Raw genomic sequence first — 25536 nt, 5'->3', positions numbered from 1 at the left:
TTCAGGACTCAAGGAAGGACTAGTGCACCGCCAGGCCCTGGGCTTCTCCCTCCTGCCCACTGCTCCCCGCTGCACAGCAGTCCTCAGTGCCCCACTCCAGCAGTCTCTGGCTGTCGACTTCTGAGCTCCCTCAGGGACTGCCAACAGCTGCAGCAGCTCTGCCCTGAGCCAGGCGTGCACAGGAAGCCCGTGGTCCCATCTGACCTGCCTTCATCCTCTGCAGGACCACAGCCGGTGAGGGGCACCCAGGAGGGGAGGGACAGTCTCTAAGTCCAGACTTCTGCTGTCGTAGGAAGTAGAGTGGTGATCTGTGTGCAAAGATTGAAATTTTTAAAAAGTACCAAGTTCCTAAAATTCAATAAAATATTTTTATTAATTTTAGTTGAATGGTGCATCGTTGTCATTTGAGAAGGTCCTTCACACGCTCCTGTGAGCACCCAGGATGCATCGGCTGCTGGCAGGGCAGGGGGCTGCAGGCTTTGTGAGGCCCTGGGGTTGAAGCTGTGCTGCCCTGCCACTGCTCCTGCAGGCTTGCCCTCTGCCTGTGGCCAGGGGTGCAGCAAAGCACACGTGGTGTCCAGGCTCCCACAGTGGCTTGGTGTGCAGCTGGGGGAAGGTCAGCACTGGCACTGCCCACGTGCTGTGCACTGGGAGCCTGGGCACAGGTCATACTCTGGGCTCCCCTGGGGCAGGGTTCCTGGAAGGTACAAGGTTTGGGTTGGTGCAGTTCCAAGGGGCAAAGCAGAAGCTGCTGCCCTCCAGGATGATCTCGGGGCTGAGGAGAGCGTAGGACAGTCTGTTGCCCTGGCCAGAGGCCTTGGAGACAACCGGAGGCCTTGTGCTTACTGTGGGGGGCCTCTGGGGACATGCCATGCAGGGCCACAGAACACCAAGCCAGGAGTGGGCCTCGTGGACGGTGCCGCCCCATCTCCAGGACCTGTGGAGACAACACAGGAGGCCACCCAACAGGAAGACGGGGCCAGAGATTAAAGCCAGAAGCAGCAGCAGGCAAGGGGAGTGAAGCGCTGCCCGGCCTCTGCTGGCAGCCTGAGCACAGGAGGGCTCCTGGGTAGGCAGTAGATAGCACCCCTGCCCTGTGGTCAGCCACCCTGCACAGCCCTTTACTGGGACCAGGAGTGGGGAGATGGGTATGGGGCCCAAGGAGCAGAGATGTACTGTGCTCCCCTCTTCCTCTGCTCTCCACTCTGGCCCCGAGCAGGACCCAGGCACAGGAGTGGGAACTACCACACAGGGCCCTGGAGGCCACACCCTGAGCCTCCAGCCTGCAGGTGGAGCAGGGTGCCTGGGAGACCAAGTAGGGCCAGGGCGAAGCCAAGTCAGCAGCACCTAAGGCCACGAGCCACCACAGCAAGACCCCCAGGGGCTCAGGCATCGGGTGAACCACAGCGAGACCCCCAGGGGCCCAGGCATTGGAAGAACCACCGCAGGACCCCCATGGCGTGGGTCTGCCCATTAAGTCTCCACCTCTCCAGGCAGCACACAGCCTCCAGGGTGCACATGGGTCCCAGATGCAGCCAGTCTCAGCTCCACAGGGAAAACAGGACAGACAGCTGCAGCTAAGACGTCGCGAGCCCAGAAAACACCATAAGACAGACTAACCACTTTCCCTGAAGTCGGTGGGTGCTCTTGAAATGGGTTGGGAGCCACAGAACTTGAAAAGAACTGGATAGAAAAGTATTTGGAAACAACAGTGATCATGCTGTGATCAGGGTGTGGGCAACGTTAGGTGCCTAGCATGTGACACAGATTGCAGCAGAAGGAGGATGAGATGGGCACTGTGGCCGCAACATCCTGCAGCTGGGGGGCTGAGGCAGGAGGATGCACGTTCCAGGGCAGCCCCAGCAACCTAGCAAGACCCTGTCTCAAAAGAAGAAACTGAAAGTGCTGGGGTGTATCTTGCTGTCCACCCCAGTACTCCACACATAGCAAAATCAGTCTTTAAAAGACAGCAGGATTCACACAGCTCAGGGGACTCCATATAGGATGGACTCGAACTCGGGCCCTGTCCCGACAGCAGCGAGAACAGAACTGCTGTAGGGCCTGGGCAGTGGGAAGCGGTGCAAGGATGGAACGTCAGCAGCAGGACGCAGGCAACAAGGGCGCCCGGGGGATGGACCAGCAAGAGCTGCTCTACCAGGGGTGCCATGCCTATCAGACCTGAGCAGGGAAGCGGGGACACAGGAGGCAAGTGGGCAAGCACAGCAAGCTAGTTTCCCTCTTGACTTCTTCAGAGTGGACGGTCTTTGAAAGCAGGCCTTGTGGCCGGTCTCAGGGGTTCCTGGCCACCTTGCTGCAGTGTGTTCTGCCACAGCTCAGCCAGGGAGGCGGCTCTCAGAGCTCTGCTCACGTGAAGGGGAAAGCTGAGGCCGGCTGACGGCCAACAGCCTGACAGGCACCAGGCAGAGGGACGTGAAATGCCCGCACTTCTCAGGCCATGCAAGGGAGGCGAGAGCACCATGGCAGAAGCCTCAGCCATCCCAGGACAGACCCAGCTTGCTGCAAGTGAGCCGGCGGGGAGGCTGGAGGCACAGGACTGGCAGGCCCAGGCATGGAGGACGCTGCGTGACAGGAGGCAGGCGGCGGATGGAGCGGTGGAGTTGGCAGCTGGTACGTAGCAGTGCCCTCGGGGACGAGACCCTAGGCGGACACCTCGAGTTGGACTCGGTGACGCAGCAAGAGGAGACTGTCACGGGTGTCCTCAGCCCTTCGATGTCTGGCGCCAGGCAGTGCCTCAGCACAACCTGTCCTCAGAAGCAGCACTCCTGCAGCCAGGCACAGTGCCACACCAGGGAGAGGAGTGCCAGGCCCACCAGCCTGGTAGCTTGGCATGGCCCATCTCGAGGTAAAGAGGGCTGGGTGCAGCTCGGTGGTGGAAGGACACGGGGCAGGGTAGCAGTGTTCTGGTGCCTGAGGGTCAGTGTCCAGTGTGGCCCGGCGCGGCTGGGTGCTATTCACTGCAGGGACACGTGTGGGCACCGCGCCAGGGGTGCTGTCCAGCACAAGGAGGAACCCCACACGAAGACCATCAAAGGTGGGTGCCAGGGCATTCAGAGCAGCAGGGCCCCAGAGCCAGCCAGGGAGGCACCAGGGGAGGCTGCCGGGGGCCTTTCCTGAAGGCCGAAGCACTCAGGAGTGGGGTTTTGAAGTGGCACAGGTGCTGGCCACACCAGGCCAGGCATTCTCTCTTAAGCAAACTGAGGGGACGCTGTGGGCTCTCTGAGACACAGGTCCAGAGCCTCTCGCATCACTCCCACACTCACACGATAGACTTCAGGCCCTTGAGACAAGTGGTGGCTGTGCAGGGGATGCCACCCAGCATGGAGCTGGCTCAGGGCAGGGAAAGAGCAGCCAGATGTGAGGTGCCCGCCAGGCTGGCAGGCTGGACCATCCCCAGAGATGCTCTGACCAGGACCCTGCACCTGTGAACCGGTCTGCAGCTGTCACCAGGTGGGGCTGAGGTCACAGGGAGAAAGGAGGGCCCCAACCATGTGTCTTCCTAAGGGGGCCTTTGAGACGACAGCCAGGGCCACATGCAGATGTGACAGCAACCAGAGGTGTCCGCAAGCCCGAGGACACTAGCACGGCTGGTGCCCACTGGACACTGGAGAGGCCTAGAGCAGACTCCTCCAGCAGCAGAGCCCACCCTGCCAGCGGTGAAAAGCGCACTCCGGAAGCCAGGCAGGGCAGCACACGCCGCAACCCCGGGGCTGGGGAGCGCCTGCCCGTGCTCCCCTGCTGACCTACAGCCCCAGCCTTTTTACTTTTCACCGTGATTCAGCCTCACTGAGTTGCCTAGGGTGGCCTCAAAGTTGTGGTCCTCCTGCTTCAGGCTTCTGGTTTATAGGTGTGCACCAGTGCTCCTGGCTCAAAATGAAGAATCTGAAGATTGAGAGTAGATAATTCCTTCTTTGAAGTTAGAAAAGTAACTTGCTCTTGCTCTTCAATTTTTAGAGAAAAAAACTGAATTGTTCTCATCAGTGAGTTAACCTGATCAACCATCCACCCATCATCCAATGAACTAGCCTAATCAGTGAGCTAACCCAGCCAGTGAGTTGACCTCATCATGGCTCCACCTCCTGCCTGCTGGACGAGACCCTGATCGCCACAGGCCCTGAGAGGAATGAACTGCCCACTCAGTGGAGCCTCTCGTGGTGACATCGGTGCACACTCAGAGCCCAGACCACTTAGGACGAGGCTGGTGGAGAACCTGAGCCAGAACCTGAGACTTCGTGCAGATGGGGAAACAGTAGTCCAAGATTCTGGCTCTCCTGGGGTGTCCCGGTCTGCAAAGGTGACTAGGACACCTGCTTCCCAGCATCCGGCAGAACCTGGACTCCACCTGCCCCAAGAGGGTCTGCCAGGCCCAGCCCGGCATGGGGACGCAGGTCGGGTACCTCACATGCCCAAGGAAGCTCCAATGTGGTTCAAAGGTGGCTGTCCCTGGGCACTGCCAGGCACCTGCACCAAGTGCACCCCTGCCCCTAAGATGCAGCGCACTCTCCATCCAATGCAGCATCCTCCAGCCAATGCCCGTGGCACAGAAGCCCTCATCCGAACTCCAGTGCCAGGGTGGGAGGGCAACTCAGAAAGCCGCACCACCCCACAGGCAGGTGCCCACACCGACAGCACAGCACAGCAAACAGGCTGTCGCCACACAGTCATCCATCCTGGCACAACGGGCCTCCTGATGCCCTCTGGGCCAGCCCTGCCCTTTGGGGCCCACCACCCAGCAGCGCCCCTTCCTCAGCGGCTCTCAAGGCCCTGATGCAGAAGCACTCTGTTGCATCCGTGGCACAGCCAGTCACAGCTGTGCCACGAGATGGGCACACGTGGCCTTGGAGTAGGTGAACGCAGACAGGACCCCAGGCCACAAGGCACGACTAACCCGTATCAGGAACGCATGAGAATGAGCAGACGCGAGCGCCACGAGGGCTGGAACCCAGCAGGAGCCACAGGCCCCGTGAGAGGCAGTGACCTGCGCCAGGGCACCACATCCAAGTGACGTCAGCAGCAGGCGGCATGCCCCACAGTGCTCCATGGCCAGAGCATGGAGCCTGCCTTCCCAGGAGCAGCTACCGCAGGGGCACCGTGACCCCAGGGCACCTCCTGTTGAAGTCGCCTCAATAAATGCAGAACTGGCCACACACCCCAGCTCCCATTTTCAGCAGAACACAGGAAGCACAAAGGGAAGGTGTGGCATCTATCCAGACAGGACGCTGGGCCAAGTAGGTGTGAGCGAGTGTGAGCGAGCGTGAGCAGGCGCTGGCGCCCTCCGCCCTCCCCAAGCCCCTAACAGCGGACTCGCCACATTTCTAATGTTTTGAGTGGTTACTCCAGATGAAAGGCCACCAAAGGAAAAGCGCTCAGGCACCTGCAGCAGCGGCTGCTTTGTGTTGTACCTCGGCGCCAGGGTGCCTGGGCACGCCACCAGCCACTGGGCTCCCCAAGCCTTGGGGATCAGCCAGTGTCCCCCAGGCAGCCCCACCTGCTGCCACTGGCTCTCTGTTCTCCAGACTGGAGACGGCCTGGCCCTTGGTCCCAGTGAAGACGTCTGGAGGACGGTTGGGACTCCAGGCCACAGGGTCTCAGTGGGGAGGTTGAAAATGCGTCCTGAACTCAAAGCCCTCTGGCCCAGCAATTCCAGTCTCTTTGCTCCAAAGAAATAATCAGACGGGCCTAGGAACCTGCCTTTGTGGGTTTCCAGTTCTAAATCGTTTAATACAGGAAAAGGTGCCCACACACACACCACTCGTCCTGCGGCCATGGGTCTAAAGAGGTGAGAAAGCAGGACGCGGTGCTGCCTGGGATCCGGGAAGCAGTGCCACGTCATATGCTTCTGCCTGTTCTGTAGTCCATGGGGACCTGCGTCTTCCAATCCTAGTCCTTTCCAATCCATTTAAGAGATTTTGGCACAAGTTCCAAAACATGGCAATCAAATGCCCCCTGTAGGAGGAGCGGCAGAATACACGGAGGCCGTCCTGTAGCGGGAGCTTGGTTTGGCTGCAGGAGGGAACGCCAGTGAAACCCTGTGGCCACAGGAGGCTGCGAGGGCCCACACCATGGCCAGAGTGGAGGGAGGGAGGCGGAGGCCAGGGTCCCCCGGGCCGCCATGCACAGGCGGGGACCCCGCGGGTGCCCTCCCACAGCACGGGGCCAAGGGATGCTGGAGGGTGCAGTGGAAGGGTCCTCCACACAAGTCAGAGAACCCGGGGGCCAGTGCACCTGGAAGAACGAAGCAGGGAGCACAGGCCTTGGAGTCCCCGGGAACTCTGCGTCTGGGGCCCAGCACAGGAGGCTGGAGGTGGCCCGGTGGTGTGAGCGAGTCCACGCAGCTCACCTGCAGCCCGTGGGGCACTGGCGCCTGGAGGACAAGCACACGCAGCGCTGTGCCCCTCCAGGCCTTGCAGCCATCCAGGGACAGACAGGGGAGGGAAGCAGTGGCGGAGGACACCAGAGCCCCTCGCAGGGGCCCAGAGCTGACACCACCCTCATGCTGAGGGAGCACCTGGGACAGGAGGCAGGCCACCATGGAGACCAGCCCAACTCCAGGTGCGGCTCCCAGCCGGGCAACCGCAGCCACATGGTCAGGGCCTCCGGGGCCAGCCAGCCATGTCCACAATGGCAGCAGCACCTGCTGCATCCCCGACACACGCACAGCCTGTCCAGCACCTGCAGTGGCCTGAGCAGGCCTGCCGCCCACCCTGCTCCCCCACAGAGAAGACCCTGTGAGTGCTTCTGTTTTACCTCGACACCCCAGACTGCAGCCCGGGAAGCAGCACTGCAGCTCCTCCCTGGCCCCAGGGCAGCTCTCCTGTCAGACTCAGGCCACATCAGCAAAACAGGCTCCAGCGGCCTTGGTGCCTCTGAAAGGGGAGCTAAAGCTAGCCCACGGGGACAGGTGCAGGAGAGTGGGCATTGCTGTCCCCGCCTCTGCTCTCCAAGACAAGCCTGATGCTCCCAGAGCGCTTGGCCCCTGCCTGTGGACTTCCCTCCTCCAGAGGGCCATGCAGCCACATGCAGGTGGGTGGGGTGCCCAGGAGGTCCTGAGACCAACCCTCAGCAGGCATCATGACCAGGAGAGGACGCAGGGCCCCCCAGCGCACTGCTCCATACTGTACAGGTGGAGTACAACAAAATTAGTCACTTTTATTTAAAGAAACCGTACAAATAAGTGTGCAAAATTAAAGTTCATGATTAAACACACATAGGTAACATGCATACTTGACATGGGAACTCACAGACAGCGGACCACAGGACAGCAAAGGAACCGGCAAAACAGTAACTTGCCGCTATGCAGATTTTAAAAGTTTGCAACCTAAAATCAAAACCACAGAAGTAAGCTCCTCTAACAGGAATTTAAGAAAATAACATATAGCTCAACAGCACAGTGTGGAGCCCACGACCTATCGCAGTCACCAAGTGTTAAAAACGGCAAGAGCCTTTGGCTCCCAGGTTAGTGTGCAGCTACTCACAAGTGCTGGGGGGGGTGGGGGGTGGCAGGAGAGGGGAGTGGGCGGGACGGCGGAGGCATCTCCCTCCACACCCGCAGGACCCACGGGGCCCGCGGGTGCTGCTGCCCACAGCAGCGGTGCCCTCCACGGACCACTCCGGAGACTATGCTGCTGTGCCCACAGATGGTAGGGAAGCACCACAGCCCCTCCCCCAGGTAAGGACACAGCTCTGTGCAGGAGGGTGGGTGTCTGCCTCACCCTGATGGCTCCGACAGGGTGGGCACAGCCCCTGGAGGCACAGAGCAGACTGCTCCCGAGGGAGATGTGCCAGAGCGCCAGGACTGCAGGCGCGGGCTTCAGGTGGTGACGCACTGCTGACCACACACTGGGCTGCTTCTCAGAGAAACAACACATCTGTCACAGGAACAGACCTCAATGTGCCCCTCCTGGGCAGCCCTGTCCCTAGGCTGGGATGGAGCCCATCAATAGAGGATGTGCTGGAGCTAGCGAAGGTCACAGCTGAGCTAAAGGGCAGTGGCTGGCAGGCGAGTGTGGGCTGCCCAGAGCCACTGCATGTCCAGGTGTGGTGATGAGCATTCTCTTTAATACGGGAAATGGGAGGCCCTTCTCAGGAAGGCAGAGAACCACGTATGGCTTCAAGACTGAGGTCCTGGGCAGTCCTCCAGCCCCGTTCCCATGAGGCTCCGGGGCACGGGCACCAGCCCCAGGAGACCGGGGCACTAGGCAGCAAGCGCAGCCTGCTCATGGCGAAGTCACAGCTTGTCATCAGTCATTTCCAGGAACTGCGCGTACACATCCCGGATGCACTCGCCCTTGGGGTTGAACAGGAACTTGTAGTAGCTGCCATCGGCACAGATTGCTGGGACAAAAGGAGACCACTTTACTCACGGGCCCTTCCCAAGAGTTGAGAGCAGCAGGCCTCACTGTGCTGAACACAGGGGCCTCTTGGGCCGAGCCCTAACTGCTCTCAACATATGCCTGTCCCCTGTGGCTGTGGGACAGGATGCTGGGTGAGCTCCTGGGAAAACCCTGGGCAACCCCACACCAGCAGCAAGAAGAGGGGCTCCAGGCCCTGGAGCTACCTCTCCCAGGAAGGGCCACTTACCAATGACCGCATTCGGCTCTGTTCCAAAGGCACAAATGCATGGAGAGCCTGAGGGGACCTGAAACTTGGAGAAACTCCATTTGGAACTGAAGTATTTGGGGAGGAAACTGGCTGATGCCAAACTGTAAGGACAAAGAGAGAGGGAGACGAATGCGTTACAGGTGAAGCGACGCAGAAGGCCACCAGCCAGACGGCTGCAACCAACACCCAGACCTCTCCCTGGCCCAGTTTTGGACCCATGTTTCTCTGAATCCTATTTTCTTTAATAAATTCTCTAAGACCACCTTAGATATGGTCTTATTATAAAACCAATGCCCTTGGTATGAAAGGCACAGACTCTCCTGCTGTCAAATTAACCTTCCCAGTGCCATCAGAACGCTTGGGATCAGGGCCTAAGAACAGGGCCTCAGGCAGCACTGGACATGCCCTCATGAACCCAAGGAGATGACAAGGCGATTCCCCCGGCCCTGTGTGAAGTCCAACCCTAACTCCAGAAAACCCCTGGTAGCCGCCTTCCTCAAACCCACCTGGACTGTTTATTCCGCTTTGGATCTTCAGCTGCAAAAATGTGCACTGTGCCGTGGTCACTGGACACACAGATGAGAGAAGCATCCTGATTGAAGTTGATGCTGCAAAGGAAAACAGACAAAGCTGGATTTCTGCAGATGCAGGAAAGACCAGAGACCCAACCTGCACAGCACGCCTGCCAGCCAGCACCTTGGAGACCTCGACACCCCACACCTGAGGCAATTTTAAGACGTGCCCTGCCTGTTCGTAGGCCAACATCTTTCACCATGGAACCCAAACTGGAGGGTCAAAGCCCCATTGCCAGGGAAGCACAGTCTGCCCCTGGGGGACAGTGTCAGGTGCTGGGCAGGCAGTGGCCACACGTGGCCTCTGACCTGAGAGCAGACAGGCAGGAGAGGCTCCTTACTCCTAGCACCAGGGACCCTGTGGTGCAGAGCAGCCCAATGTCAGGCTGACTGGCTGCAGTGGCTAGCGATAAACCAGTGTGGCCCTAGAACTGCTGGGAACAGGGAACGGCTGGAGCAGAGGCAAGGGTTCTATTTTTGAGCACACTTCCCACAGTGAAGGTGAAAGGGCTGGAACCTGACACCGCAAAGCCAAGAGCCCGCGCCTGTGCCAGGTGTGCCAGGTGTGCCCAGGTGTGCCCAGGCAGACCCAGCCCGGCTCTGCTGCAGGCGAGGAGCCAGTGTCCTCACCAGTAGATGTTAGCCGCTTGGGATCCTCTCCGCAGCTCCTGGATCAGGTGCCCTGATGAAGTATCAAATATTCTTATAAGGGTCCCCTTTGAAAAACAGTGAAGTGTTTCATTATCAACGATTCACAAATCCAGTTAGTTTCTGAAATGATAGTTCGCAAGCCCATACAACCCTCCCCCAAACCCTCCCCATGAAGCCTGCAACTCTGTCCCTCTGCCTGTGGCTCCAGGTCCCACAGCACAGGGCAGGGCTCAGGACAAGGCTCAGAAGACTGGCCCGCACACCCGTTCCCCTGGCCAGTCCCAACAGAAACAGCCAGCCAGGGCATCCCCTCTCATGGACCCACACCATACTCCCCCCAGCAACAGAAAAGGGGCTCCACAACCCCACCATGGATGAGCCACAGCAGGAAGGAAAGGCCTTCCTGCAAGAGACAGCCCCAGATCAGAGGCAAGGACTCAGACGCTTCTTGTTTCTAACATTTCCTCCAAAGTGCAGATGCCTGAGAAAATTCTGACAGCTGGGAGAAACATGGACTGCCAAGCTCACGGCAAGCATTAGCCTCCATCCAACCACAACCAGAAACCAGCTCTCAGGCCACTCCTGAGGCAGCAGGAGCCCCTGTGGGGCACATGGAGGGCAAATCCAGTGGTGACGGCGGAACTGTTACCCAGGACCACACTGAACACTGGCACAGCAGTGCCACTTGGGGGCTGCAGCAGATGATGGCAAGTTCAAGGCAGCCTGAGCAACTCAGCAACACCCTGTCTCAGATTTTTAAAAAGTACAACCGAGGGCTGGGGATGTGGCTCAGTGGTAGAGCGCATGCCTAGCCAGGGTGAGGCCCTGGGTTCAGGCCCAGTCCTGGGGGAAATTGGCTGGTCTTCCCAGCTTGGCCTGGCTGCCCATGTGTGCTCCGAGCACTGGCCGTGGCCTGCAGGTCTCATGCCACTCGCTGCTGAGCGGCAGCATGGTGCACCACTGGAGCACGGGCCCTGCACCCATGCGGCCAACCCAGGAGATCCACGGCCTGGCTCCACACCATGCCAAGTCAGGAGATGCCAAGTGCAGCCTCATGAGCTGGCGACCGTCTCCAGCACTGTAGGGCTGGCAGGACCCAGTCACCCACTGATCTGGAGGGCACCCCAGGCAGCAAGGTGGCAGCTAGAAGAGCACACAGTCCTGCCCTCGCTGGCTCTGCCTTCAAAACACAACAGACGCAGGGAGAGGAGGGCAGAGAACCCAGGGCGACAGGGAGAGATGTGCCACAAAGGAGGGGGACGGTGTTCGTGCATTTTTGCCGTGTCATGTGCTGCTGACGTAATATTTTGAAGAGTAACACGTAAGATTGAATGCAGCTGCCCAGCCCTGTCCCTGTGGTCCAACACCAGCCTCCAGCAGCAGCATAGGCCAGGTGGCCAGGGCAGAGCGGGGCCACACGGCTGATACACAGGTGGACAGTCACTGGTCCACGCGCTCACGCCACGAACAGTTTACAACTTCCTAAAGGTGATCCGAGGCTTGTAGTCTTAAATGAAAACTGAAGTAAAAAGATATCAATCTTCTCTTTTAAAAATCTGGATTAACAGGCTAAAGGAAGTGTAAGAACCCAGATTTAAAATTATTTTAAAAATTACTTGTTCACAGTAGGCAAGCTGAGGGATCACATGGTCAGTGCTGTACACCCTAAGGCAGAGATATTCTCAGGCAGGTGGGGAAAGGGGTATTGGGCACTCACCTGACTGCCCAGGCCTCAGCACAGAAACCGAGTGGCCCTGGAAGGCTGTGCCACCGAGAGTGCGACCTCAGGCTGAGCCTCCCGATAAGAAAGGGGGTGTGTGCCGTTTTACTGAGTGGGGTGGTGCGGCTACTACTGAGCAGCATCCCCAGGCCTCTATTTTAAGATGGGTCTCACTGATTGCCTCAGCTGGCCTAGAACTTGTGATCCCCCTGCCTCAGCCTCCAGTCGCTGGGATTAGAGTCATGGCTACCATGCCTGGCAGGACTGCTGTTTAAGTATTCTTACTGATTTTTTCAACATGTTTGTGAAGAACTAGAAATAAAGTAGATGATATGTGAAGTCACAGCCTCAACCCCGTCACAGGCATGGCCAGCCCAGAAAGGGTCACCTGGGCAACTGGCAGAGGAGGGTTCTGCAGAGGCTCCAGAGGCTCCAGAGCACAAACCAACAAGGAGACCCACACGCTTACTTTTTCAGATGCAGTTGCGATTCTTGTGCCCTGCAGATTGAGAGCAACACAGCTCAGGACACCCTCATGGGCGGGGATGTCCACGGGCGGCTTCTCAGTGCTGGCCAGGTCCACGAGCTGCACATGGCCGGTGTGGGTACCCGGGAAGGCCAAAAGGGAATTATTACTGTTGGGACACAGGACACAGAGGCCTAACAGAGACAGAAAAAAACATGAGGAGCTGACAACCAGCCAAAGCCTGAGTTTTCACAACCAAAACCTACTTTCCAAAACCTTGGAAAAAACAACAGATCTTCATAGGTTCTTCACGGGTACCTGTTTATAGACGCCTAACACATTGGGGCCAACAGTGCCCCCATAATGGAACCATGTGCTCAACAGTTCATTAAGGCACACCTCCTGCCCATTGGTTTCTCACGGGGCCGCCTAATGAGAACGTAAAGCAAAAGCACAAGAGGATGTATAACGGCAGCAGAAGGTGTCAGACCCCTGCGGGAGACCAACATCACCACACCTGGCCACATCAACTGACATGCTGATGCGGACAATGGCAAAGGGACTTGCTGCCAGAGCAGCCAGAGCTTGCTGCCCTCTGACAGGGACGAGACCGGAGGACCACTGCCACCTGTTTCAAGATTTACTTTAAAGCTCAGGAAATCAGTATTGGCACAGGGCAGAAACACAGGCTATGGGAACGAGAAAGTACCCACTGCTAGGCAGCCCAGGGCTTCAGGCCTGCCTGCGCAGCACACCAAGACCCCATACCAAAATAAGAGTGAGAGCTAGGGGTAAACCCGAATGTCGTAAAAGGACGTGAAGACGACACCACGTGTATGCAAGTCCACGCAAACGCCCTCTAATGAAAAGAGGGAAGGAGATGCCGAGGCAGCACCTGGTGGAGGTGAGTCGGCTCTGGCTGTAGATGGGCTGCGGGGCACATCCCCAGCTGTGGCACGGAACCTCTCCCTACTCACCTGGGGTGCAGAGCCGGGACCCGAGGAGACCCAGGGTGGCATGGGAAGCCAAGCAGCACAGCCCGGCACACGCCCAGTATGCTCACCTTTAGGGTTATAGCAGGTCTCAAAGACGTGCAGCTGGTGGGGATTGTGCGTGAAGGTGAACACCTTGATCATGGAGTCCAGGACCACCACGATCCTGCAAAAGACACGCCATCAGAGACACTGCTCAGAATGGGAGATGGACATCTTGTGATTCTTGTTCTTACCATTCTGAAACAAACCCCAGACATGCTACCTGCAGAAAGGATTGAGCTTTGAATCACAGACCATTGGGAGAGGTTTTGGGCTAGAGTCCCCTGCGTGAGGCCCAGAGGCCAGCACTGAAGGGCTACGTACCACTGAGCAGGCCCCTTCACCAGGCAGGTCGGCCTCAGGGACACCACCACCTGCACCTCACCCAGGGCAGGAGTCAGCCCTGACGCTGTCACACACCCTCCCGACAACAGGGAAAGCCCACAAGGGAAAGGCCCCTGAACCAACTGAGCATCCATCATGAAAGGTCTACATGGTGATCTTACTGGAAACACCAGCCCAGATGGAATGCAGGTCAGCACCCCTGTCCTGTCCCCACTGGTGGAAGTGGACACTGCAGAGTACACAAGTCACATCAGGCTGAGACAAGCTCAAGTGAAGCTGTGTGCCATCTGGGTGGACGGGCAGGAACTCCCTGGGCAACGGCCAGCTGCCTGCAGCCCAGCAGGCGAGAGCTGCAACACCAGAGCTCCCAAAGTTCCTCCACCCTCCACCAGGAACATCCTACAGAGGCACCATCTGAGGCCACGACTCTGTCCAGGGTGGGCAGGTCCTGAAGGTCACAACCCCCAAGCCAGTCTGTTCCCCACTCCCCCCAAGCAACAGAAGTGACTCACACTCACTGGGCACAAATGGCAGCCATCACTGTGTCACTATACCCTTCCCTAAACATCTCCCCCAGACAGAAAAGCACCTTGGCCACCTGCTCAAGGGAAATGAAACCTACCGATCTCGCCGCAACTTGACAGCCTTGACCTCGGTGGAGAACTCTATCTCGATGACGGTCTTCTTCTTCAGGTCATCCCAGATCATCACTAAAACCAGAAGGTAAGAGGGCTGGGGAGATAGCTCAGCTGGTACCGTGCTTGCCTCGCAAGCGCAAGGCCCTGAGTTTGATCCCCAGTACCGCAAAAAAAAAAAAAAAAAAAAAAAAGAAGGTAAGGCCCCTAGAGGGAAGGCCCACCTCCCACCACACCCCCTCTCCGGGCCCGCACGTGCCCAGGGACTCACCCCCAGACCCTCCTGCTCCCTACCCCTCTCGCACAGCGTGCGTACCATCTGCCTTCTGCATGTGCACACACACTTCCGACTCTGCCAGCCCTTCCCTGCCTGGCCATCTCCAGTAGACACCACCTCCTTGGCTACACTGCCTGAGCCAAAAAGTACGCCTGACCACAGCAACTGAGTGCAAAAGTGCTGAGACAGCCTCCGAGAGGGAGGGAGAAAAGGGGAGGGAGAGGGAAAGAAAACTGAGGGCTACAGGGTTGGGACAGCCCCCATCAGAAAGAGGGGCTTCTGTCATCCCTGCAACTCAGGAGGCTGAGGCAGGAGAATCAGAGTCCAAGGCGGGCCTGGGCAACCTAGCAAGACCTTGTCTCAAAATAAAAAGGGTTTGGGGAGATATTTGCCTAGCATGGGTGAGACCCTGGGTTTGATCCCGCTTAGAAAGTGAGGAGGAAGGACGGAGAGGAGAAGGGGAAGGTGGTGAGAGGGCAAGGGAAGTTTTCCGTTTTACAGAGAAACAGGAATGCTCATCCTCTGGGGTGCCCTGCTCTTCTCAGGACTGTGCCTGCTCACACGCCCTCCTGCTGGCAGCCTCTCTTCACTCCTCTTCAGCACAACCTCAAACTGGGAGCTCTGCTTCTAGCCGTGGTCTTTCCCAATGCAGACTGCATGGTGTCCCCTCCTGGGCAGCCCCACCTGGCATTCCAGGCCCTGAGGCCCATCCTCTCTACCCCAAGTCCTAACCTCCTTCTGGGTCTCATTGTTCTCATTGTTCTCTTTTCTAAACCAACAGCAAGAATTGCTTATAGGCCTGGTGTCTATGGGGGTGGAGGGCAAAGTTCTCCAGGCCTCCATCTGAAAAGGCCCAGACTTCCCATGCAGCCCCTTCCACACGGCCCAGAGCCCAACTGGCCTCCTGCTCTTCCAGGGCCCTGGTTCAGGATGAAACTGTGACCCTCCTGGCAGCAACCTGGGGTGGCACACGCCTCCACCTGCCCCAGCAGAGGGCAGTTCTCCGCACCCGCCACTCTTCTTGGAGGCTCTTCCAACCTCACAGGACCACGAGGGAAAGGCACACTGGCCGCAGACTCCAGACTGCATACAGGGCAAGCTTTTAAGGGGCTAACAACCTTACCTTTGTTGGGAGGGTATTTTGGCTTTTTTCCACCACCAACTAAAGCTAAATAGTTGCAGCGAAATAACATTTCCACATGGCCAACTCCTCCTTCTAAAAATTCTGAAATGACAAGTTTCAAGAAGACAATTGTAGTAAGTTAATGTGTATGTTTTACAATTAAAACAGTTAAAGTCAGACTCGTAATGTTCAGCAGTTCACATCCAACCATGTCAGACATGAGACAGGTGACATGAGGAGCCAGGGTGGGCATCTGACTCTGCCCAGCACAGGGCACACCCACAGCTCAGGACGCCACAGAGCTCCCAGGGAACAGCTTCCACCCATCCACCCCACTAGGTCCCCAGTTTTCAATGGCTCCCAAATCAGACCAGATGCCTGACTTCCAGGTGTGTGTGATGGCAGGGTGTCAAGGCTCTCAGGGACGCAACCTGGGAGCAAGGGTGAGGACTGCCCACCCGGCCCCCAGGTCTGTGCAATGACTTGGAGCTCGAGACAGCGTGGACAAGCCGAGAAAAGGGAGAACCAAAGCCTGGAAGTCAGGACGTCAAACTACTTGGACGTCCCTCTCCAGTCCTGGCTGCACAGGGAGCTAAGGGCACCCTGCTTGCTCCAGGAGATTTACACCTGAGGTGGGCAGTGCTGCCTCACAGACAAATAAAGAGTCCTCTGACAAGTTAAGCAACCTCAGGGCAACTCTGGCTTTAACAGGAGGCGGCCATGGTACCCATCCAAGTGGTTACAGCAGCTCCTCCTCCTCTGGGCCAGGAGTGGTTCCGACTTGTGAAAGCCCACGGCTCCTTCCCTGCAGCCAGGATATGACCCTCTTTCTTAAGGTGGCTCACCATGCAACAGGAAGCGGGGCTGCCAGTTGGCATGCAGCTCCACCTGTGCACGCCTAAAGGGATGCCCATGGCTATTGCCAGAACCAAGGAAGGGCTCCTGATGCCCTCCAAGCTCAGAGGCTATCCACGTAGAGGGGGAGGACAACCTGGACCTTCCCCTCACACCATACATAGACAACCACTCAAAATGCACTGAAGACCTACAAGAAAGACCCCAAGCAATAATTCTCCTGGAGAAGAGAATTTGGCAATGATTTCCTGGCTATGACAACAGAAACAGACAAATGGGAAAACATCCAACTTAGTATTTGCAAATCATTTATCTAACAAGAGGTTAATATTCAGAATACATGAAAACTCTTTTTTTTTTTTTTTTTTTTTTTTTTTTTTGTGGTGCTGGGGATTTGAACCCAGGGCCTTGTGCTTGCAAGGCAAGCGCTCTACCAACTGAGCTATCTCCCCAGCCCACACATGAAAACTCTTAAAACAACAAAAATCAATTACCTCAATTATTTAAAACTTAGCAAAGGAACTAAATAGGCAGGTTTCCAAAAATAATGTGCAAACTGCCAAGAGGCACATGAAAAGACACCCAACCACGAGGCCTCAGAGCAGCACACATGAAACCTAGGGGCACCCCACCTCGTGCCCACCAGCATGGTGGTCATCGGGAAGACAGGCAGCACCAAGTGTTGGGGAGCACCTGCAGACCCCAGCACCTGGTGTGCTGAGAGTGCAGCCACCCTGGGGGCCTCAAAACACTAAAAACGGAACCACCACAAGACCTAGCAATCCCACTTCTGGGTGTATATCCAAAAAACCACCACCACCACCAAAACAGATGTGCACATGTTTTCATAGCTACACTACTCAAAGTCGAGATGCAGAAGCAACTCAAGTATTCGCTGACAAGTAAGTAAATGCAGTGTAGACACATGGCATCACTCACTTTGAAAGGGAAGGCAGCTGTGACACACACCACCACCCGGACAAGCCCTGAGGACCTCATGCTAATCCAAGCCACGGGCACAAAAGCCCAGTGCTGCAGACCACCCTTGCATTATGTTTCCACAGCCATCAAAGTCAGAGGAACGGAAAGAAGAGGGTGGTCAGCAGTGGCTGCAGAGGGGCTCAGCAACTGCTTAAAGATACAGAGCTGCAGTTTTGCAATCCCCTTGCAGAAAATCATAGGAGTCTATTGAACACAATGTGAATATAGCAACATTGATCTTGGTACACTTAAGAATGGTTAAGGGGCTGGAGTTGTGGCTCAGTGGTTTGCCTGGCACATGGGAGGCCCTGGGTTCAATACTCAGCACCACATATAAATAAATAAAAGATCCACTGACAACTAAAAAAATTTATTTTAAAAAAAGAATGGTTAAGATGGTAAATTTTATGGTTTTACCACAGTCTAAAAAATAAAATGTGGCTATGCAAGAACTCCTGTGCCTCAGGGGTGAAACTGCTTACCACACAGGTCCTGGGGGCTTCAGAAAGCAGTGGGGGAGCCCAGGTGCAGCCAGGACTCCTCGGATCCATCCAGCGTCTGCACTATGCACACCAACACCTCACTGTCACTCCTCCCTCAGCAGACCTGACTCCAGTCATGGGAAAACAAAGCCCTGTCTGGAAGCACGACTTCTGAACGAAGGAGCACTAAGGTGCTCCCATAAAGAAAGCATGGAAAGCTCTGCCACAAGCACATTAAGTTATGCACAAGAAGTAATTTCAAAGTTTTAAACAATTTTCTGTAAGCCTTTAACAACAACAAAAAGCCTACATGTTTTGTTACGTATTAAAATACACAAATATTTTGTTTACCTCTACACTTTTTTCTAGCTGATTGAAGCAATCCAGAAAAACATCAAGCCACAAAGTCATGGGAACTAAATGGGAAGGTGCAGGGCACACACCTGTGGTCACAGTTACTGGGGGTTGTGGGAGATCTCAAATTCAGGTCAGTCTGAGTCACTGCGTGAGACCTCACCTCAAAAAAAAAAAAAAAGAAAAAGAACCAAGGCAGACTCCACATCCAGAAGAGTCAGGAGGCTTCACAGCAGTCCCTCCTGCTGCCCAAGCAGGGTGAGATGGTCGTCTAAGGAAGTGTGGGCCTGGCGTGGGCACTCTTGTATGCCCGAGCAACTGCCAGGTAAAATGCACCCTTCTCAAACACAGCCAGCCCCAGGCAGCCCCTCCCCCTGGGCCCGAGGCCATGCAGGGAGGGGCAGTGCTGCTGGAAGCTGAGCTGCCTCAAGAGTAGACTCACTGCAGGCGTGCAGGAGACCCGGGCTGCATCTCGAAACTGCCCACCTGCAAGACCAGGAAACCCAAGAGGCTTCCCTCACCACTGGCTTCCTATTCCTGCCAAGCGGTAGTCTTGTGGCCTCCTCACCAAGCACCGAGACGGAGGACAGACTGCCACAACAGGAGAGGCGAGCTTCCTTCCTCACCATCCGGGAGTAAACCACAGAAACAAAACAGGAAGGAAGGCAAGCCAGCTCTTCTCTGAAGCAGCTGATGAAACGCCACAACAGACCAGCCCACAAGTGCAGAGGGGCCTTCCTACGATGCCCTGTGGGGTCTCTCTCATCAGATGGAGGTTAAGCAAGCTCCCCCACCACCGCCTGCCCAGCCATAGGGGAGGGCGGGCACATGTGCGAGGTCATGACAATGGTACAGGTTTTTGGAACTTGGGAGTCTCAGATTCTTCTTGTCTGAGGTATAAGAAATTCTGGCTTTACTGAAAGCAGTTATCAGATAGGAGGCAGTTGTTAACATGTTGACAACTTGACGTGCACACTTCATCGCTTGGGCCTGACTTGGTAAAGAGCCCCTGAGATTTGCAAGCACAGCTGCTTCACAACACTTCACAGCCACTCCTCCGCAGCAGGCAAAGCTGTCAACTCACTACAGCACTCACATGGAGAGAGCAGGTGTGGGGAAGGACCTGCAGGCGGTCACGGTCAGCAGCAGCCCTCGCTGGTCCACTGACTGACTGCACAGCAGAACCCTAACACACGGCTCTGCTCTCTCCAGTTTCCATTTCCATAACCTGTGGCCAACTGAAGTCTAAAAACATCAAACAAAAAGTTCCAGAAATAAACAATTCCTAAGTTTCAAGCTGCACACTGCTCTGAGCAGTGTGAACCAACCCTTATACCACCCTGACCCATCCAGGACCAATCATCCCTCATCCAGCATAACCACAGTGCACAGCCTCCCGCCTGTCACTCACTGGACAGTACTCAGACAGTGGGGCACTTCTGCTTCAGGAACCCTTGGTTTTATAGCCCAAAGTCAAGAGCCAGGAGGCTGGCAACTCTGACTTGCCAGAGGGGCCATAAAACTCTTCCTTTAAGTGAAGAGCAAACGTTTTCAACTCAAAGAAAGAAAAACATTGTATGCCAAGATTGCTAAGTTCTGCTCTCAAAGCCCTCAATGCAGGATGGGCACCAGCACTCAGCATTCCAGCAGTGATGCCCTCCTGAGAAGAGGCCAGTTCTGGAAGAATTTCATCCCCCACCTACAGGGAGAAGGGGCTGCTGCTTGAACCAGTGGCTACCTGAGATTTGTCCAGCAGCAGGACAGTCTCCCAGCAGGGACAGGCCAGGGAACACAAGTGTTTGAGAAATGCACAGGAAGGGAAACAAGTATGAAGATGCCCCACCTGCAGGGCTGACCTCCTCCCCCGGCAATGGGAAGAGCACCTCCATATTTTATTTACCAAACAATTCCTGACCCCAGCTCTGGAAAACTTCCATTTCATGAAAGCAGAGTAAGACACTGAAATAAGTGAACAGCAGCAGCTGCAATTCATTGCAACACTAAGCTTGGTTGCCTAGGAGCACTGAGTCCCACATGATGGGATTAAACCCACCTTGAGTTCCCTACAGCATCACCTCCAGCAAAGAAAGAGTGAAAGAGACCTGCACCAATACACCTTCCTCTTCCAAAAGCTCACACCTTGATGATCCGACAGAGCAGGCAGCAGGGCTCACAGAAAGACCTCCACTCTGCCCCAGTTTAAAAGGACCCAAGCCCCCTTGACCTGTCAAAACAAGCCACCACCACCCTGCCCCACCCCACAGCCATGGCATCTCTCCCAGGTTGAGATAAGGCAGACTGAGTGCAGCCAGGGGAAGTCCAGAAGTGTCTGCCCCTCCCTTACCTTGTTTCTCCTTCTCTTTGAGTGGATCAGTGTTGTAGACTCGAAATCCATTCTCCATCCCACACGCAAAGCATCCTAAAGCAGGGGAGGTGAAAGGGACATGTTAATCTCGAGGCCAGCTGTGGCAAAAGCAAGGGCTTGGAGAAACTGGAATCCTCAACCAGCACCTTACCACAGGGCACACCAGGCTCCCTGGCCTCCCCTCCACAAACACATCATGCTATGTCAGGGTATCACACTGGGTCCCAGAGGGGCAGCAGCCAACAAGAACATCCACCTTTGGAGGAGGACAGGCACAAAGCGTGCTATCCTGGCCAGCATTAAGGCACTGGGTCAAGGGAAGGGAAGGGAAGGTGCTGGGCAGAGGGCAGTCCTAGATGCCTGAGCCAGGGATAGCGCAGACTGCTCTCCCCACCTACTGAATGGCCTCCTGGAGGGAAGTCCTGAGGTCCCCCACACCACCTCTAAGTCACACCCAACTGCTTAATGTCAAGTAAAAGGCACTGCCAGAAACTGGAGAGGCACTCAGACCTCCAGAGGATGTTGTGCTGGTTCCTGTGGCAAGAATCAGGCAGGGTCTTGAGGAAGGAAGGGTCTCAGGGCAGAGCTGGACAACGTCCAACTGCAGTTAAAGCAAAGTTTCAGCCAGGAGAGAAAAAACCAACCCTCCAGTTCTTTTTCATATGAGTTGCTATAAAGTCTAGTTCCTGCACCAGTTGAAAGCCAGTACAAAGGCCTCTCCAATCCGACCCTCCTGGTTCTAATCCTCTTTCCAGTTCTAGAACCACATGGCTCTGTTCTGTCAGCCACCCTTCCAAATGGGAAAAGCATACCACGTCACTTAGAAAACCACAGATTCAGACAGATTCAAGAACCCATGACAGCTACTCCAGGAGCTGCACTGAACTCATGCTCTGAACTGTAGTTTCCCTGGGCTGGATCTAAAACTCTTGGGAGTGCTATGTTATTGTCTCTTAAACTGTGCCAGGGCACAACACCCTCTTTATGCTACCGGAATCACATAATCCAGATAGAGGGAAGCAAAACTCTCCTTGCTGGAAAATATGGAAAACAAAGTTGAATTATTTTCCTTTCTCACTACTACTTCTTTCTCAAGTTTTAAGTCTGTTATTTCTCTTCATGAGAACACATATAATTCTGACCAAAGCCTTGTGTAAAAATATATAAGCCAGGGCTGGGGTTGTGTCTGAGAGGTAGAGTGTGTGTCTAGCGTGTGTGAGGGATTGGGTTCAATCCTCAGCGTCACATAAAAAAATGAACAAGGGGGGCTGGAGTTGTGGCTCAGTGGTAGAGCACTTGCTTTGCATGTGTGAGGCACTGGGTTCGATTCTCAGCACCACATATAAATAAAAGAATAAAATAAAGATCTATCAACAGCTAAAAAAATATTTAAAAAAAAAAAAATGAACAAGGGGCTGGGGTTGTGGCTCAGTGGTAGAGCACTTCCCTAGCATGTGTGGAGCATGGGGTTCAAATCTCAGCACCGCATATAAATAAAGGTTCATCAACAACTAAAAATACATTAAAATAAATAAATAATAAAGTTTAAAAAATCTCTGAAAACAATGTTCACACACACACACACACATATGCATACATATATGACACTCTCATAAGTCCACAAGCAGAAGGTAGGCAGCCCAACAAAAACACCAAAGAGGACAGTCACAGGGTAAATAAATATAAGAAATCAGGAAAATGCAGATAAGACTGCACAACAGGGACTGGGATATAGCTCAGCTGGTAGAGTGCTTGCCTCACAAGCACAAGGCCCTGTGTTCAATCCCCAGCACCGCAAAAAAAAAAAAAAAAAAAAAGAGAGAGTGCACAACAGGATCTACTGTGCACCAGCCAAAATGGTGGAAAACACGCAGCGTAAGCTAGGTGCAGAGTCAAGGGAACCCTGAAACCTGCTAGTAGAGGAAAACTGTCTGCGTTACAATAGCTGTCCATTCTGCTCCTGGGAACATAGGAGTACACCCCCTGAAGCAATGAGAACCTATGCTCACCAAAAGACACGTTTTAGAATAATCAGTGGCACTTTTATGCTCATGGAGGTCAAAAGCTGGAAACTACCCAAAAGCCTGCCAGTGACAAAATGGATAAATGAATTGTGATCTATTCACACAAAGAACCACTACATATCAATGAGAAGGATCTACCACACTCAACGATACAATTTTTTTTTTAAAAAGCCCTCATAAACATGATGTTGAATAAAAGTCAGAAAAGGCCAGAGCACTTGTCTAGCAGGTACAAGTCCCTGGGTTCCATCCCTAGCACCACAAAACAACAACAACAAAAAAAAAAAACAGAAACAAGTATGGCAGCGGGCAGAACTGACCTATACTGCCAGAAGTCAGCTGGGCGCCTGAGCAGCTGTGGCAAGGAGCACTGACAGGTGTACTCAACCTTGCAACCTGTGCTGGCCACAGGTGTGCTTGCCTTGGAAAGTACCAGGCCCAACACCTGACGTGCACTTTTCTGCATAATATACTTTAATCATAAGTTAGAAAGTACTACCAACACCCAAAGGTTGAAAACCACTCTCTAAGGAGGCCGTCCATAGCCTTTGCTATCTTAAAAACACTTTTTTACAGAGAAATCCTCCACCCAAGGTGGGGGGGCAGTACACACCCCTGCCACTGCCAGGAAGGACAAAAGGCATCGGAAGCACCAAGAGGGCCTCTTCCCACCAGGCCCACGATGTCTGAACAGCTTCCCTATGATGACATTTAGGTGAGGCAGAGAAAACCAACCCAGAGACCCGGGCTGCCTGGGCCAGTGTTGGTGGGCAGACCTGGAAATATGGCTGTTGGCCGCCTCCCCCAGGACTGCAGCTGCACCGAGAGGCCAGCCGCAGAAGTCCTCCCAACCCACCAACCAAAGGGGAAACTAGCGGGGTCAACATTTCCTGGATGGACCCACATCAGGTAAGAACCCGTACCCAGCAGGTCATGGCCTCATAGGGGTCGTCCATCAAGCAGCTCCACCGCCCACAGAATCTCGACTGTGCCTCACAAGTACCTACGACCCTGTGGGGCCCAGGAAGCCCAGCACCCCAACCCAGGAGGCCTCAGCCACCTGCCCAGGTCCTCAAAGGCCCAGGTGAAGGGACTGACGGGGTCTCCAGATGGCAGTCTCGGGGCCAGGCGTGTCCCGATCAGGCTGGCAGGGCAGGGGGTCTTGAGGAAGGAAGGGTCTCAGGGTTGGGCCAGGGCCTCGCGCGCAGGGTGGGGGTCTTGAGGAATGGACTGGGGCCGGGTCTCCCTGGGCAGGGCCAAGGCCAGAGGCGGGGTCTGGGAAAGGGGGCTGGGGGCGGGCCGGGGGTCTCAAGGAAGAAAGGATCTCAGGACAGGGCCTGGGTCTTAAGGAAGGAAGGGTCTGGGGCAGGGCCAGGGTCTCGAGGAACAAGGGTCGGGGCAGGAAAAGGCCGAGGCAGGGCCGGAGTCCCGGGCAGGGCCAAGGACAGTGGTAGAGGTGGGCCGGGCCGGGCGGGGGCAGCGCGGCCGCGCGCCTCACCGTGGTCCTGGTTGAAGCCGGCGTACAGCAGCCCGTTGCCATGCGGGTTACACGGCAGGAGGTTCATGGCGCCGCCGCAGGGTCCGCCCCTCCTCAGCGCCGCATGCCCCTCCGGTACCCGGCGGTCGGTCTTGACCGGCGGCGCGGAGGCCGCCGCGACCGGAAGCGAGGGGCGTAGAGGCGAGCGTGCCACCGTGCGTGCGTGCGTGCGTGCATGCGCGCGCGCGTGCGCAGACAAGCAGACCGCCGAGCGCCGAGGGCGTCCAACTATTGGAAGACTAGGCGGGGAGCGCGGAGTACATCCAACCGCGGCAGGCGGGCGGGGAACGCCGAGCGCATCCAACCACGGCCAGGCGGCGGGGAGCGCCGAGCGCATCCAACCGCAGGAGACCGGCCGGGTTCCAAAGACAAGGGAGAGCGAGATAGCGACTCGGTCAAGCGCGTCCCACCGCGACGGGACAGGAGTCACACGGGAAGGTGACCTCGGAACAAGGCCACCCCGGTTCTGCCTCTCGGGGACAAGCTGTTGACCTCCTGGGCACAGAGGTGACCGGCTCCGCGCCCTCTTCCCAGCCGGTTGCCGGGCTCTACTCCGGCAGCAGCGTCCCGAGCGGGCGCTCCGCCCTCCTCGCTGCCGCCCCGGTGAGCGGTCCCGCCTCGCTCTCCACCCCTTCCTGTGCTCCTTCTCGCAGGGGCCCTGATCTCTGAGGAGTTCCTGCAGACCTGTCTACCTGCTTCTCACCCCGTTCCTCCTGCTCTTACTGTTTCTCTCCCTCCGGGTAGGTGCGTGCGGAGGAGGAAGCCCAGAGTCCTGCCCCCTGTAGTTGGTTGAATGGTGGTCACAGGATACATCCTACCAGACTCTTTGAATGTGATTTTTTTTTTAATTTTAAGTATTTTTTTTTTAGTTGTAGGTCAACACAGTACCTTTATTTTATTTATTTGTATGTGATACTGAGGCTCAAACCTCACACATGCTGGGCAATTGCTGTACCCCTGAGCCACAACTCCAGCCCCTGAATGTGATTTTTTTTTTATTTTATTTTTTGTACCAGGGCTTGAACCCAGAGGCACTTAACCACATCCCCAGTCCTTTTTATTTTTTATTTTGAGACAGGGCCACGCTAAGTTGCTGAGGCTGGCCAGGAATAAGCTGCTACGATTGCAGACTGTACCAGCAGGCTGGGTTGAATGTGATCTTATTTAGAAAAAATTATTTGTAAATGCATTCAAACATTTCAAGAGAAGATTGTCCTAGATTTAGGGTGGACCTTAAATCCAATAACCATTGTCCTTAGAAGAGAAGAGAGAGGGAGAAGACTTTGGGCCAAACCACAAGAAACAAGCAGAGATTGGAGTGCCTGGACCACAGGAAAGCACCAAGAATTCCTGGCCACCACCAGAAGCTGGGAGAGGCTTTCAGTGGATTCTCCCTCTGAGCCTTCAGGACTGAAAGTACATATCTGCCATTTAAGCTACCCAGCCTGTGTAGAGTATGTCTTATCCAAAATTCCTGGGGCAGAAGTATTTCATGT

At 55.5% G+C, this 25536-nt stretch overlaps 1 protein-coding gene across 1 annotated transcript; it reads right to left on the bottom strand.

Annotated features, from left to right (window-relative positions):
* Nucleotides 1-7147: 7147 nt before the first annotated feature.
* On the bottom strand, nt 7148-24505 carry Wdr45b (WD repeat domain 45B). Its single transcript, XM_047545269.1, has 10 exons — nt 24002-24505; nt 20459-20533; nt 15443-15544; nt 14030-14117; nt 13092-13186; nt 12032-12222; nt 9822-9907; nt 9126-9227; nt 8599-8720; nt 7148-8352 (listed from the first exon to the last, which is right to left on the bottom strand). The coding sequence occupies exons 1-10, from the start codon at nt 24375-24377 to the stop codon at nt 8246-8248; spliced, it is 1344 nt and encodes a 447-aa protein (XP_047401225.1). The 5' UTR covers nt 24378-24505; the 3' UTR covers nt 7148-8245.
* Between the last annotated feature and the right edge of the window lie 1031 nt (nt 24506-25536).

Source organism: Sciurus carolinensis, chromosome 3 (assembly GCF_902686445.1).
Source record: "Sciurus carolinensis chromosome 3, mSciCar1.2, whole genome shotgun sequence".
NCBI lineage: Eukaryota > Metazoa > Chordata > Mammalia > Rodentia > Sciuridae > Sciurus > Sciurus carolinensis.
The sequence above is the reverse complement of the archived record's forward strand: the minus strand, read 5'-3'. Positions and strand labels throughout refer to the sequence as shown.